Source organism: Uloborus diversus, chromosome 3, assembly GCF_026930045.1.
Source record: "Uloborus diversus isolate 005 chromosome 3, Udiv.v.3.1, whole genome shotgun sequence".
In the NCBI taxonomy this organism is placed as follows: Eukaryota; Metazoa; Arthropoda; class Arachnida; order Araneae; family Uloboridae; genus Uloborus; species Uloborus diversus.
The window spans coordinates 64,939,761-64,957,432 of record NC_072733.1 but is presented as its reverse complement, the minus strand read 5'-3'; the positions used below and the strand labels follow the sequence as shown (position 1 = coordinate 64,957,432).

The 17,672-nt window shown below is 32.1% G+C and overlaps 1 protein-coding gene across 1 annotated transcript in view; it reads right to left on the bottom strand.

The window, feature by feature from the left end:
• LOC129218142 (suppressor of lurcher protein 1-like) overlaps window positions 1-17,284 on the bottom strand; it is a 206,258-nt gene extending 188,974 nt beyond the window's left edge. The window contains exon 1 of the mRNA XM_054852355.1: window positions 17,181-17,284. Within this exon, the coding sequence (XP_054708330.1) occupies window positions 17,181-17,262 (82 nt within the window). The 5' untranslated portion in view covers window positions 17,263-17,284. The remainder of the gene's footprint in view (window positions 1-17,180) is intronic.
• Window positions 17,285-17,672: the final 388 nt, after the last annotated feature.

Sequence of the window (17,672 nt, the reverse complement as noted above, 5' to 3'; positions counted from 1 at the left end):
TTCTTACTAAAAGTTAAATTTACACGTTAATGCTTAGAATGAAAGAATTCTCTTTAAAAAATCAAAATATGTAATTTGGGCTTTTTTTTTTTATTTTGCTTTCATTAAAGCTAGCACTTTTTTTAAGATCATAAATCTCATACTCTTGTTTAATCTGTGTGATCAATAAGCAACAAGGTAGTAGAATGCAACAAAACCCGCGCTCAAGGAAACGGTAATTTGTGTATTTCGTTCAGGACTTTTTCTCCAGAAAAGCTAATATTTGCCATGAAATCAAAAAGTCAATAATGCTGTAACGCCGTATCTTTCCCGTAACTATCTAGCAGAAATGTTTGTTAACTCAATTAATGTTGAAATTGAAAGACAAAACTATGCTTTAAAAGTCATGATTTCTTTCAATTTCAGAAACTTTAATTCTAAAAAAAAGTTATATTTGTGTTTGTTTTACATAATAGTAAAAGCATCATTAGTAGGCATAAATTTATGATGCAAATTGCATGCCCGTGTTCTGGAGTTGATATGAATAGGGGAAAAGGTGTAAAAATGGGCACAGGTGTAAATATAGGCACCCCTCGCTAGTAGCTAAGGGGAGGGGGTACTGAAGACTTCAGGTGAAGACTGCATATGGTATCATTTACTGATATAAGATGGCAGAAAACAGTTGGAAAAATTATTTCAAGTAGTGTGGATGCAGCTTGAGTTTTTGTACAAGTTGGTGTTTTTTTTTTAGACTGCAAACTTTTTGGAGGTATTTGAAATTGTTTTTTTTTTTCGTTTAGTTAAAAATAACTTCACAGTGACATCCGGAAAGTGGAGATCCTAAACTATTTTTTGAAGCACAACTTTAGTCACGCACGTTTTTACGTTACCAGTGAGAGTGGCCATCCTTCTTAGATGTTAATTGGTGTAAAAATGGGCCCCCATTTAAAGAGTGCATGTAACTATGCCCACATCTTTTTTTAAAACAACAAAACATTTTTCTCAAGCGATTCAACTTGCATATTTCGGGGTGGAAAGTTCCTTGAAGCCACTCGGGAAGAGGTGTGGGTGAAATATGTGCTTTACATCCGGCACAATTTAAATGTGCCAAATGTGGGCACACTTACATTGTGCCGATGCTGAAAGGGCCAGTTGTGTTTAAGATTTCTGTAAATATTCTCTCGCATGTAATAAGTAAGTTTTCTACCGTTTTGTCTAGTTCTATTCTGTTTTTAAACTGTTTTTGGTGACTTTTTTGAAGGGGGCCCATACTTACATCCCATTTTTTGTGGTACTGTTTTTCAAGCTTTTTATAAATCGCCGTTTTTGAAATGTAATCCTTGATATTAATCATTGTTTCGCCTTCTCGCATTTGTAATTGTTACTGAAAGACAAAAATCTAGAATTTTTCGAATTAAAAGTAACTTTAAATCAAAAACAAAAGAGGGTGCCCAAATTTACACCTTTTTTTCTCACATTATTACTACAATACATGAAATACGAGAGTCATTTCAAAAATATTTCATCCAATCTTTTTACCGACACATTTATTTAGTTCCAATACCTCTTTTCAAGAACTGAATGTAATTCCTCTTCTTCAGCATTCCAATGGTTTAGTAGCTTTTCAATTCCACATATTCCCTTTTCTTTATTCATCTGTCGAATGGCTCGGGTACTGGCCGCAGAGACCAGAGAGGTCGGTTGGATGAGTATCCACGTTGAAAAATGATTTGAAGATAACATGTAGGCACGCTGAAATGAATCTATCACTTTTTAATTGCAGAAAAGACTGTGACTCATTCCCAAATTTAAGAGAACTTATGAGACAACGTCTATTTTCATGTGTCCACCTTTCCACCTCTATAGTACCCGAGCCATTTTGCAGTTAAACAAAGATGACGGATTAGATGGAGCTAAAAAAACTAGATGGAACTTTTTTTACAATGATGGTATAAAAACGCTTCCTAAGCGTTTTGATGCCATCATTGTAAAAAAGAAGTTTTGTTAAGACATAATTCCAGCAAAACAAATAAACAAATCAAGGAAAAAATAATTGTATGCATTACTTTTGAAACGTCCATGTAGAACTATGCGATAAAGGTTGATTTATGGGCATTTTCTGGCATAGCCTTACTTTTTGTGCGAAAGAAATGGCTCTTTTTTTGGGGGGGGGGGGGAGGGGGGGGTACTGAGATCAGAAAGGACGCAAATTTTTAAAATTTGCCAAAATGAAAGAAAATGCGACTTGAAACTGCTCCAATTGAGACTTGAAAACATTTTTATTTTTTATTTATCTATATATATATATATATATATATATATATATATATATATTTTTTTTTTTTTTTTTTTGTTTGTTTTTCTATTTTTACTGCGCATTTCCGTATTTTGACTGGTGGTAGGTATATCTGAAGAAGTAGGCGTGGGAAAAACTGTCGTCTTTATACTTTAAGCGAAATCAATCACAAAAGCTTAAATTTCGTATTTATTTTTGATTTGATTTCATTGGTGGACAGGAACTCCTGGATAATATTGTACATGTTTAACCTAATAAAATATTCCAAAAAACATTTAACTTTTTTCCATACATTTTTCAGAGTATAGTGTTAAAACAAATAATATTCTACCTTAATACAGCTCATACTAGCTTAAAAAAATAATGAAGTTCACTATGGGTAGAAAGTAAGAACCTTTTTACCCTTTCCAAAAATTTCGCAACTTTTAGTACTCCACGTAGAACTAGAATTAAATAACAGTAACAAAGTTATTATTGTTTTTATTTTACTTGATTTTTTCTCAAAAAAATAAATATTAATAATTATGCAACTTTATAATAAGTTAAAAACTTATATTTAAATAAAGTCTTAAAATAATTTTAGAAGATCATCGCAGCTAAATCCTGCTTTGCTAAAGATAAAAAAAAATAACAAAAGCTTTTCCGTTACTTTGTTTTAACCACAAAAATTTGGTGTGTTTTATTTATTTTATTTTTTTCATAAACTTTACTCCAGTGAACTAAACTTAATGCGCAAGTTTTACATAAATTAAGAGTAAATGCATGTAGTACTGCTGGCAAAGAAAATGGTTGAATACGGAAATATTTAATTTAAAAATAATTCATTTTTTCGTACAAATTTAACCGAATTAATTATTAATTTAATTATTATAATAATTATTTTAATTCAATTAACGTAAAAGATGCTTTAAAAAATGTTTAAAGGCATCAGAAGGCATTTGAATGTCTTCATAAAGATTTTGACTTAAAAAAGTGCAAGTCCTATTCGTAGTATTGAATGAAAAAATACAGAAAAATATACTTGAAAATTATACTTTTTAAAAAAAATATATAATACTTAACAAAAATAATATATTTAAATACGTCAGAAGGCATTTGATTATCTTCATAAAGATTTTGACTAAAAAAAGTGCAAGTTGTATTTATAGTATCGAACTGAAAAATGCAGGAAATTATGTTTGAAAAATATGTACTTTTTTAACAATTATATTTCGTATTAAACCATATTAATTATTCTCAGTGTTTTTTTTAGCGTGTATTGGTTGTACGCAAAGTTATTTCATATTGAATCAAAAAAAAAAAAAAAAAAAATTCGTAGTATGTCAGTAACTACATTTCATGTGAAACCGAGTAAGGTTATTTCAGAAATTTTTCATTTTTATTATTTTTTTACAACTCTATATCACATTAATTATTATGAGAGCTATTTTGATTTCATTAATTGATATTCAAGAAATAAAATAAAATCTGCACCTTTTTTTTTTTTTTTTGTAAATTAAATTTTTATCTGATTTCTAACATAATTTTTTTAAAGGAAGAATTATTTTGGGGGGGGAGAGGGGGGCGGAAGGGGATTTTTTACCCATATGCACCAAGATTTTTCATTGTCGTAAGTGCAGTTTTATTTGGAAACTTAATACGTAGTATGAAATAACCAGAGCAATCTGCATTTCGTATGATGAAACTATTTGAATGAAATAGCAATTTTATCTATTTTTATTTTTGATTAGAATGGTTGCTAATGCTCTTAATAATACGAAAATACTGCAATAAATTTATTAAATCAAATCGGTAATAAGTTTAAGGCTATTTTGCATTACATACAATTTTCACTAAAAAATATATCTTTGAGCTAGCACAATGGACCGTTAGGCTTGCTATTTGGAACCGTTTTTCAAAAATAATGCATACTGAGGGGCTCCTTCTTGTTTTTTTTTTTTTTTTTCTTCTTTTTTTTCTTTTCTTTTTTTTTTTTTTTTTTTTTTGGACGTAAAATTAATATATGCACTCAAGGCAAATTGTAGCTTCTTTTTCTGAGGGGGGGGGAGCGGATAAGATTATATATTTTTGTTTCGACAATTATGCACACGAAAAATATTTTTTACTCGAATCGCATTCCACTAAATAACCCATATATGCCTTTATGAATTAGTAAAGTTTTATATGTTTTACGGAATCTATTTCAAACGTGTTGATTTTGACCAAATATAAAACCGTATGGATGAGTCCTAGAAGTTGAGTTTGAAAAATGTATTAATGTATAGATAATATACATCTGTATGTTTCTCTAAAATAATATTTGGAGCACGTATTTTCACACTGATTTGGCTGTCAAATGGATAAAAAAAAATACGGATACTGTAGTGTCACTCTGATTTTATATATTTAAAGAATGTGAAAATGAGTGGCAGCAAAAAATGTTTCCATAGAAACAAAAACAATATATATATATATATATATATATATATATATATATATATATATATATATATATATATATATATATATATATATATATATATATATATATATATATATATATATATATATATATATATATATATATATATATGGCTCACTTCTGTAAATTAGTCGAGCAAAGACATTAAACTACTAGTAGTTCCTATTTTTATTTAAGTTCCTAAATCAAGATTTAAAGTTCTAAAATAGAAAATTGCGAAACGTAAAATATAGCTAACACTGATTTATTTTTTTATGTGCCTTGAAAGGATACTTATGGTTATAAACCTGAAGAGGCACATGTTTAGACTTCTATACTGATAACATAGGAAGGACACGAGGAAAGAAATGAGAAACCAGGTAAATCCTCCCGGAAATTTTTTGAAATTGGTTGATCTATATAGGCCTAAAAAAAGAATCGGGATTCAGGGTTCTAGTTCTTTTCCAAGCGATATTTTAAAAGTTGATGTCAAAAAAGGCAATTTTACAATTTTCGGTAGCGTTAAAAGAGAGGAAAAACAAGGGGTTCCCCCACAATTTTGTTTTCTTAACTTTTTTCTTTCAAAATTGAAATTCATTTTAGTCTATCTTTGTTTACAATAGAATGTCGAGGGCTCTTCTCAGAAATTCTCCGAAATGGGAACTTTTAGAAATGCAATTTTAGGTTACCCTTAGTAAAATTAATGAAACAGCATAGGGAGCTCTGTACAAAAACGTTTCGAGTTTGAACCATTAAAAAACGCAAAACTAACTTTGGTCACGTTTGAGAGAATAGGAGGGTCAGTGATCTCATTTGAAAGTATTTAAAAACTGAAGTATAACCCAATTTTAAACTACATTTCGTTACTATAGGGAATCTGGCGACTCTCCTTCGAAATTTTCCGACATTGAAATTTCAAAAATATAATCTTATAATATGTTTGGAAAAATTAAAAGGAAAAGAGAAAGGCTTCCCCCAAGATTTTTTAGAAAGGCACCGTGCCCTTCCGCTTTTAAGCTAACCTTCGACCCCTGTCCTTGAAACGTCATTCTTTCGTTTCAATCATTTATCCACAAGAATCTGATTAGAATATATCTGAATGTTTTTTGCATTACCTTTAAAACTAAACATCAGAAAGCTTTTTAATATTTTAAAAATAATTGTTATCGAAAAACACTTGAACTTTGTTTGTACCTTGTATACCAAAAAGTAAAAGAAGCACCTTTTTTATTGAACAAAACGTCTCTATCATTTTATCCCTTTTATCTGAAAGCGCACTGCCCCTTTTTTGGTCTGAGAAAACACTAGTTCTCTCTGGGCATTTTTTCTGAAACTGAAATCAATTTTTGGCTATAGTGCAAATTAAAGGGTTACGAAGCTCTCCCATGAAAATTTCTATAAGTGAAATTCTAAGCTATCTTTAGTGACTTTAAGGGAATGCCTAAGGTTCGAAGACTTTGTCTGGCAATTTTTTCGACATTTAAAGGGGTCTGGGAAACAAAATGTGCCAAATTTTGCAATTTTTTTTTGTCTATCATTTAAAAAACTTCTCCGTCTTTTTCTGATTAAAAGGGCGTTTGAATCTTGTTTCTCTCTTAATTAGAACGAAAGATATAATTATTTTTGTTGCATTCTTTTAACTAATATTATATTTAACTTTAAAACTTCAAACGCGTTTCTCTCCATGATGCAATTTTTCCCGATTTTTCGCGTTCAAACTCTTTTTTTTTTCGTCAAGAGCTGATAAAGATAAAGCAATGAAATTTGGAGCATATCTTTTTCAAAACGTTTACTTTGATTTTTATACGGTGAATTTCAAAAAAAAAACATTACTTCAAAAAATATGATTTTTTTTTAAGTATCTTTGAATTTTTCGAAATTTGTCTTCAAATATTTTCTATTTTTATTGAATTAATATTTTTTGAATCATCGAATAAAAATTGTTCGTGCATAGATTTTTGAAAAAAATTTGAAAATTGACCACGAATATTTTGAGTTTTAGCAATTTAAAGCAACCCCATTTCTTTTTAGAAAACAATAACTAAATTTAAATATATTTTTTTAATATTTACGTTATGATTTTGCGAATCGAACTGATGGTGAATCAGTGCAAAAAATTTCAAAACTCTAAATTGTTTAATACCATTTTTTTTTCAAAATGTGTCCCGGACCATTTTAAATCTGTAATACACAATTTCTTTCTTGGGCCTTGATGCAAAAACTAAGAACCAAGTAAGTCCAGACTAACTCATTTTTGGTAAGATCAATAAATAACATTAGTGTACGATCGAAAGACTAATATCTTTCCCACATTATTTACTACAAAGCAGAGATCTAATCTTACATTTGTGACCCGTTGTTGCTCCAATCGGAACAACGAATTTTTCATCGTGACTTTAGGATTACAAAGTGACCTCATACCTGAAATACCATAGGAACTCAGGGTTACCAACTGCTCCGCATTTTGCGGAGTTGCTGCGCAAAAATGGCGAAACTCCGCTGCTCCACAAAGAAGTTCTTTTGCTCTGTATTTCCCTGCCGAAGTTTTCCAGCTTAAATTTTGCTATTTCATCATAACAAATATGTAAATATGGGAAATTAAAAATGCTTGTACTCAAATATTGAAATTGTGTATAAAGCTGTTTTATCAATTTAGAAGTAATTATTTTCATACTAGTGCTTGAAATAATTATTAAAGCTCTAAAAAAATCAGATAAGTGGTTTAATTAATTTTATTGATTTTTATACAAAATTCCGAACTGCTCAGCAAAATTTTATATTACTCCTCAAAATCAGCACAGATGCTCCTCAAATTGTTTCTCCAAGGTTTCTCCCTGGGACTCCGTTAAGTCTAAATCTGGCCCTGATTACAACTAATGTTGCTCAAAAAAAAAAAATAATAATAATAATAATAATAATAAAGAAAAAAAATCTTACCCCCCCCTGCCTCCCCTGGAACTCAGGCCTAAATCCGCCTATGTTCAAGAACTCGCCCTTCTAAAATGAAATTTTGTCCTGTTTCAGAGTCAGTTTATCGTAGTCCAGACTTGATTTCCCGATGCGATTCTGCGATGAAAATACTTGTATAGCGATAGATTACATTAGACTAATGAAATCGATTGCCAACTGACAGCATTTAGTTGAATCTGACGCAACCAGTGAATATCAGGCCAGGGACATGTACAGAAATTTTTGAGGCCCGTCACAAATGACTTTTACGGGCCCCCCTCCACTTTGTTTACCCCTACGTCCCTACTGTATACTTCACTCCTCATTTAAAAAATCTCGGGCCCCCCTTCAGGCTTGGAATCGGGCCAACAGATGTTCCTTCTCCCCCCCCCCCCCCAACCTTGTGCATGCCACTGCTCATGTATCAACACCCCAAAGCATGGCCTACACATTTATAGCAGGGCCGGGTCCGCTTTGTCTAGTGGTGCAGGCCAATAGTTGTTAATAGACGTACTAATATAAGGTTTTTTAAAACTCTTTTTTCGTCCCGGGCTCTTTTTCAGGCCACGTCGGACCCTAATTTATCTGGCCCCCTCCCGTTTCTTCAATGTGGGAGCCATGGACCCCAGAGCTCTAAAAACTAGAGAGAAAGTTGACAAAGAGAGGAAAGCATTCGCACCTGTGGACTTCGGCTATTTACTTTGGCCCCTGGCTAAGGATGGGAGAAAAATTAACCTGCTTCCAAACACTTTTTTCCCATAGAGTGAACAAATTTCATTTTTTCTTCTATTATTACGCTTTAAAAAATGTTAGATGTGAATTAAATGTATTAAGTTCAATAAAAAATTGCTTGAAGTGGCCCACTCGGCCGTTGGCCCAGTAGGGGATCCCCGACTAGCTGACCTGACCAGTCCGCCCCTGTATATATATATATATATATATATTGCTTTAAAGTTCTCTAAAAAACGGATACGTCTCCAATCGTAAAATGTGTCGCAAATAAAATAATTAATAATAATGCCTCCACTACTCTGGAGTAATTTACCTGATATAACTGGAGTAAAGTTATATCAGGTTCCGGCTTGTGGAAGGTCACTCCATGGTAATATAACTATAGCGTAACATCTCACTAATTTTTGCTTAAGGTTACACCAGAATTTTCTGTATGCTTAAAGAGAAACTGCTTGAAAGTTTACACATGAGCAAAAAGTGAGCTTTCATCTGACTTTCTTGAACGGGTGCTGATTTTTAATTGTGAGTAGAATTATACTTCAAGTTAACTATTCGATGGTTTAAATTATCCAAATGCATTAATGATAAAGTAATAATTTCTTTTTATACGTTTTAAATTGAAAGAAAAAAAATAAATTAGTAGGTTACAATGCTTGAAATACCATTATAACAGCATAACAAAAATTCATCCTAGAAACCCCTTCTTTCCAGATCATGCTTTTAATTATTCGTATATTCAATATTTACCGTTCATGCTTTTTCACAACCATCATACACCGATTATTTACTTATTTTAATACACTAGCACGATATTTTTATTGCACCATGAGAGGAAAAAACCTGAGTGGGGGCCGAACACACAACGCAAGTCTCACAAACAGGTCGCAACACAAGTGCTTTTACCGCTCGGCCACAAATCCCAGTTTTCATTTCGCTAATAAGAGTTTACCTGCTCTGTGCCGATTCTGATCTTTACGCATGCGCTTTGAGTTCTACCGAAACCATAGTGCAAGGTTCTTCCTAAAATATGAGTTTTTAAAACAATGATACTACACACTACCTAATTCGTGTGACATTACACCCATTAATATTGGTAACCTTGCACATTTTTTTACGGTGTAGCAGTGTTTGTTTATTTATATACGTGCCCACGAACACTTCAGATACAGACAGCGTAATTCCCCTCTGAGCAAGCAATCGGTCTATATTACTGAAAGAAGTTCTAACACAATTTAAAATAACAAAATCTGAACCTTCCAGCTTTTTGTGAATGTTTAGTTTTATTGAAAATATTATGTACACATTTAAAGTTTAAGTCAAAGAGCACTAGAAACTGTTTCATTAACATAGATGGATACATGACTGGACAATTTTAGGGCCGAAAAGCATATTTAAGAATCATTTTTCACAAACTTAATTTTCTGTAAAGCACTTAACAAATGATTTTCTAAACAATTTTACATTTTATTGAAATTTTCCGCAACAGTTTAAAAATTATCTAGGATTTTAAATTTGAAATATCAACCCTTGTTTGCATATTACTATTTTTTTTTTTTTTTGAATTTCACATAATCATTGAACTCCTTCAAAGATTTTAGAGGTGCGTTTAAGACAAAAATTACAAAACTATAAGTACAAAATAGTGAAAGAAAATATAATTCCTGGTGGAAGATTTAGGAAAATAAGCTTATTTGTTCATTTTATAAGCTGCATTAATGCTGCCCATTTTACGAATAATCCCGATTATTTACATTGTTTTTGTCCAATATCCATGGTATTTCAACAAAGATAATAAACATACGTTTCCTATCAATATTCCGTAGTAAGAATATTTCTTTTAACTAGAAATCTCTTTTAGCGATACATAACACGAGCATTACTTTGCTAGTATTTTTCTTAAATTACATCCAAACATAATATTTTTAAATATTCATTTGTTTCTTTACGGACTTAAGAAAGACAACATATTTCCTAGTAATAAAAGGGAAAAGTTGATAACGAAACAAAATTTTCGGAATCTCTAACAATTTTTGAAACAAACTTACTTCTAATACCCTATAACTTATTACTGAACGTTTCTTGGTACTTTTCCATTTGCAATCAAATTAAATTTAAGTTTTCGTATGATTCCACAAGAATATAAAAATATTTACGTCGTAGCATCATAAAATTGCTCTGATTATTCAAACATCATAAGCATATTCATTAAAAAAAAAATTGGCCCTGATCAGAGAACCTTCGCTGTTGGTTTTTAAAAATAAAATTTGCACAGAAAATTTGATTCAAAGTTTAAAAAGGATGCAAACTAGAATTAAAATTTAAGCGATGAATATTCAGCAAAATATTTTTCTAAGTTTGAGATATAAACAAGTTGGGGGTTATAGAAAATATCCAGAATATTTGTATGTATTTTTATTTAGATGCAAATAAATCAATGCGCATTAGATTAATGAAAGTTTTCCTCCCTTAACATAAAAGGAAAAATGAAACCATTTATTTGGCTCAAAAATAATTTTCTATCGCTAATTTGCATTCATTATTAAGTACTGTAAGAGTTTCGCTTGAACGCAGAACTAAACGAGTAAAAATATGATTGATACTACAAAAGGGGAAAAATTATATTGAATACTAGTGTTTTTATTTATTTATTTATTTATTTATTTATTTATTTATTTATTTATTTGACTTTTTTTATTATAAAAAAACTCTCTTCGGGATTCTTTTATGCTTCTTTAGCACTGTAATTCCATTTTTTAACTTTGCCCATTTTTTAAATTCAAAAATAGCATTTTTCGTTATTGAGGGATCGTTGACATAGATCGTTGATAATGATATTTCAGAACAATGAAATATCATTTGCATGCCTTGTCCCATGACTATAGTTCTCATATTGTAAAAAATCTAGACATAAACTGATTCGAAATTTGAGCTCCATTTTTTTAAGAATTAAATATATATATTTTATGAACCTTGATCATAAAAACAGATCTAAGCACTGTGAATATATAATCTCAAAACACGAGTGTAAGCATTGTCCCAACGACTCTCAGCATTCAGATTCCTGAAAATTTAACATTGTTTTCTCCTTAATAAATGTCTTTCAAAAAATAGCGACAGTTCTGGAAAATACTCATTTTTGCTTGTTCATTCAGATGTAAGTTGAGTTTCGATAATTCGTAGGATTTTTTAGATTTTTTTTCCTAGGGCAATTTTAATTTTATTTTCAAGGCTTTTAGTCTCTACCATTACAGAAAACCAGTAAATTGTTAATGTAATTTAAGTCTGAGAGTGCAAGAAGTCAACATGTACGTTCAGTGCTAATTATCGAAAAAGAGACGTTTGTAATATAAATCGTTATGAAAAATCAAGAACCACTATGTGTGTTCTGTAGTTGGAAAAAAGTGCTTGCGGGAACTCAATTTGGGGTTTGGGGGGGGGGGGGGGGGCTCCCCAAAATTAAAAACCAATTTACAATAAATTTGTATCATTTTTGAAACATAAAACCAAACGCTTCCGTGGATGACTTCCCATGCGTCTCCCTCCCCCCCTATACAGCACTGTCTGAAACTTTAGCTCTAATAGTTGGCTATAGTAGCTCTGCGAAGTGGGAGGTTAAAGTGGAGGGGGGCAACTCTTTTCTCCGAAGGTCAAACCTGACTGCGATAATGACTGGATACATTAATTATCGGCTATAATGACAGAATTTGCACCATTCGCGTAAATTTAAACATATATAATGTAATTCCTTACGGTGAAAAAAATTAACATAGAAGTGATTAAATAAGAAGCTACACGAATAAAAGAAATTTGGAAATATCTGCAAGGTATTGTTATATATAATAGCGTGGTTTTTTTTCGTTTGTTTTAGAACACGTAGCCATCTTATACGAACAACTGAGGGAAAATTAGTCGGAAACGTGCTATGTGGCAGCTTCATTGCACACATTTAACAGTTTTTTTTTTTTTTTTTTGAAAAATCTTAAAAAATTAACTGAGAGCAAAGGATCTGTCTCACACAGATGTAGAATCTATAAGAAGAAACTGAAAGCTTTAAAACCCTTTGCTACAATTCGCACGACAAAGTTTTTGATGCCCAACAAAAACATAAACTTGTAATAAAAATTCAAATAAGAGATTCAAAAAAAAAAAAAAAAACGAAAAAAGTGCAACACTGTTAGACTAGAATAATAAATTTAGTGTTCAGCAGCTTATCCAATTAATATTAGGAATAATATTTCAAAGTCTTTAGCAAGAAAAAAAATTGGAAGTATCAAAAACTGCTTCGTCTGCTCACGAAAATATTTTTTTGTATAGTGTACATGGACAATTTTGAAGTCAGCTTCCAATGAGAAAAAGACAGTAAAAAAATATATGATAAAAGTGTCCAAATTGCCATGCATTATTTATAGGCAAATGCTTCTGGAACTTGAGCAATATGTTTTATTATTTAACTGATTGTAAGAAAAATATTAATTATTTCTAAGTGATGGACAAATGGGGGATATAACACAAGCTAATCGGGTGTAATTAGAATAATTTGTCATTCATGTGGATATATAAAAAGTGGAATTATAAAAAAATATAATTCATAATTACAAGAAAAAATTGAATGTTGCCACTGCCTCTTATGCCTGTTGTAATTCATCCAGTAGTGGGGTCAATTGTAAAAGTTTTCCTCACTTTAAAAGTTAGTGCAGATGAAATATCATTACCATGATCATCATGAAAGCGAAAAGCTAATAAAAAAAGATTGAACTTTTTATTGCGTCATTTAATAATTTCATACCGAAAACTACCTTAGTTACGAATAGAAATTTAACACAAGGTACATCTGACCCGAGGTTTACGTTTTCTCTGCTTATGCTCCAGACATTGGGACAATGTTGCCAGACATAAATTGTCAGCATATGAAACTTGACTTCAACTTTAAAAGCTGCAAATGTTCTTAAATGCTTACAAATTTTATAAGTAAAATGATATTTTTGCGAAAAACATTATGAAAGATTTTATTCGAAGTACTTTACTGTTGCGAAGTAAATAAGCTGAAAACAAGTAAATATGCTTGTATCTTTTCAAGATAAATATGCATCAAAAGTGCTGGAAAAGTTATTTTATTCTGAGAGTCTGTATTTTTAATCGCGCTTAACTAGCGTACAAGCACTTCTATTTGCGAGCAGTAATTTTTGTGAAAATGTACTAGATATCGGTGAGCTGAAAATGTCGTGAATTTAATTCGAACCGAAAGAAAAGTTGGTTATTCATACAAAGTTGAAATATTTTTCGATGCTTAAATTTTCGCGATTACTACAGGTTCGCAAAAGTTGCAAAATTTAGCCTCGCGATTTAACGCGATACTTATTAAGAAAGCACTTATTTAAGTGCACTTTACAGTAATTGTAATGAACTTAGTTGGAATTAACAATTGTAAATATTGCTATATTCGTTATTACACCCCACAAAATAAAGCGTTTCTTCACCACTTCTCATATTTTATAGGGTCTGGTGGGGGAAAGTGGTCAATGGGGTAAAGTGGTCATAATTCAAATAAATGACTATACCTTAATAATAAATGTTCGAATGAATGTGAAAATTTTATTTTAGAGTAGTGCAGTTAGAAACTACATTTTGAATACAAAATTTTACAACTGGCAAAATTTTATGTGGTAAAAAAAAATATTTTGAGTGATTATGAATTTTTTCAAAATATAAACACCTTTTTTAACTTCCTTGGGAAATTTTGTTTGTTAGAATTATGAACAGATTGACTGCACAGGAAGCTTCCTACATGTCTCAAGAACTCATACTCATTAGCAGTTAGCTGAATCTATTTTGAATAATTTTTTAGAACAATTTTAGTAAGATGGGGTAAAGTGGTCATAATATTAGGCTTAACGAATATTGTTCTTTTAAAATCACTTAATCTTTAAGTATAAGGCAGGTATAAATTAAATATTAATTTCACTTAATATGTATTGTTTTTACAGTAAACAAGGTTACATTTATGAGTATATGCGCATGCATACGCATATACTCGTGTAGGCACGTATATATACTTATTCACATAAATGCACCAATAAACACGTATTTGGGTATCTCGTAGTATTTTTTATCTATACAGATATACACTCGACTATACACGTATATACCCGCTTATACTCGTACATCTACGAACACTTATATTCTCAGGTAGACACGGCGTATTTACACGTACATACTCGAGCTGACACTTACATACTAGCATATGATATACATGCATGCAGGGTGAGTTTAAACTCTTGGGCAAATTTTTAAAAGGTGTTAGAGAGGAGGATAAGAAGTAAGAATCATAAGAAACATATGGCCACAAACTCAACGCTGACGCTACATGCACGCAAAGCCAGAAACTAATGAATGCAAAACAGGTCACAAATTTATTACAAAAAAGACAATTTTACACAACGACTTAAGAAAGTTTTAAAGTCATTGATGAAACTTGCGGCCGGCATCTGTAATACATGCGTCGTAATCACTCTGTTGCAATTACGAGACTCTTGAAAAACTTTCATCAGTCGCTACGCCTTTGTTGCGATGCGTGTATTAGAGCTACTACAAGCCTTACTTTTTAACAATTGTCTAAATATTTCTTAAGAACTGAAGTGTCTGGTAAAATCATCTTTGTGTAACAAATTTGTGACCTGTTTTCATTTCATCGATTTCTGGCTTTGTGTGCATGTAGCGCGTCAACGACCATAAGTTCCTTATGATTCTTTGCTTCTTATCCTCCCCTTTCACACCACTTAGATTTTGCCCAAGATCTTGGATTCACTATGTAAGCATACATGTATATTAGCGGATATACTCGTAGATACACGCGGATACATGTGCTGGTGTTTACACGTAAATGTACGTATATACGTCTAACAAGTATAGAATCGTGTTTACACGTAATCATATGTATATACTCTTGCTTCCACATATATATATACGTGAGTAGACACGTACCAAACACGCACTGGATATATCCACGAATTAACTCGTGTATACCCGTATATGTATGTAAGTACACTACTGGCCGTTAAAATTGCTACACCAAGAAGGAATAATTTGAATGAAACAAAATTTTGCACACGTGATGGCAACATTGACACTAGAAAACGATTACAAAATGAAAGCAAAATGATCATTTATTACTGGAAAAATCTCATATGAATGGAGGTTTAAGTACCCTGTTGCGCCACCTCTAGTTGGAATTTAGGAACCGATACGGTCGAGCATTGAGGTACAGCAGTTTCGTACGATGTCTTACGTCTTCTCGTACCACAGTTGCTGTAAACGCGCCACTAATTTGATCAAACTTACAGGCTGTCCAATTTAAAGTCTCAAGTGATCCCAGATATGCTCAATTTGTGACAAGTCACAAATCGCAGACCAGAGCATCACGCAGACCAGAGAAAGTGATAATGCGGAAGAGGAAATCCCTTTACACCCTTGCTGTGCTTGACCGAGCATTGTCATGTTAAAAAATTGTTCCTGGGAGCCCCGTCGTGAGTGCTAACACGTATGAGTTTGATCGAATGAGTGGCACTTTTACAGCAACCGTGGTACGAGATGACGCAGGATATCGTAGGAGACTGTTATGTCTCAATGCCCGATTGTTTCGCTTCAAGTACATCGTACATTCGCGCTAGAGGTGGCTTAACAGGGTACTTAAACCTCCATTTATTCGAGATTTTTCCAACCATAAATGATCAATTTGCTTTAATTTTGTAATCACTTTCTAATGTCAATTTTATTATCACGTGTGTAAAATTTAGCTTCATTCTGGCAATTTCTTCTTGGTGTAGCAATTTTAATGGCCAGTAGTGTATCTATGTACACTTATATATGCGTATATACGTCGATTATACACGTATATACTCAGAAACTCAGGTATGCACATATATACTCGAGATACATGTGCAAACACGCAAATGATGTTCGTTTTGCGCGTATATACTCGCATATACACGTGACTCGTATATACTCGTGTAGACACGTACACACTCCTGTAGGCAATCACGTATACATGCTTATACGCTCGTGTATACACGAATCTACTTGAGTAGGCACATGCATGCATGTATCTGATGTATACATGTATTTATTCATATATGAACATGTTTACTCTTGTTTACACGTCACGTATATACTCGTGCATACCCGCATATACTCGTACATATACTTGTAACTATAAAAATAACCGAAATATACAAATAATAGGGTTATTTGTAACAGTTTCGCAGCTGTTTTTAACTATGACCACTTTACCCCCTGCTATGACCACTTTTCCCCCACCCCATGGGGTAAAGTGGTCATAAATACAAAGGGAAATGAAAATGTTATAAAACTACTTAAATCAATATTTTTTTTCCTGAAATTCAATGTACGTGTTCTTTAATAATGCAATGTAAAATAATAACAAAAAAAGTTGAAGTATTTAAAGAATTTAGTGTATTTTTCCACCTAAGTTGAAAACCTACGATTTTATGACCACTTTACCCCACCAGACCCTACTCCTGGAATTTTTTGACAAATATTTAACACTTGCAAAAATATAGAGCCAGAGAAGCACTACAAACAAGCCTTCAAATGAAGTTCTCTTGCTGTTTGGTTGTACCTAAAACACATGGAAACAAGATAGATGCTTTATTCCACACAGCAACAAAACCGCAATTACACGCAAAAACAGAAATGCAGCAGCAATGCTCACGGCATCATCCCTTAACTCCCAAAAAATATCCGTAGCTGAGAAATTAAAATATTTACCTTTTACAGATGCTCTTTCAAATCGGCTCACGCTCTGGCCGAAAGCGGAGGAAATGGTGAGCACATACAGCACTGGCCACATTGTAGGGCTGTGGGGAAATGGATTCGCTTTCCTCCCATCAGCTCCTTCTAAACCCAGTGTCGGTAGGAAGCCCAAGAGCAGATGAGCATGCGCAGATGAAGCTCTCTGGGCGGGAGAGTCCATACGTTGAGAGACTTGTGGGAGTTGTGGAAATGGTCAAGAGAGATTAAGTTGAAGTTATATATCTCATTATAGTTCCGTTGTTTGGAATTGTTTTTTCTGTTTTTTGACGTGTAATTTCTAAGTGTAAGAAAATATTAATGAGGATAAATTTCTCATGAATGATCCATTCGGAAAAAATCTTCGTAAAATTTTATCATTATTAGCTCTTATTTGTTTCGCAACATGAGATTTAATTTTGTGCATAAACCTGATATTTTTTTAATACGAAATAAGTAGTTAAATTTTCA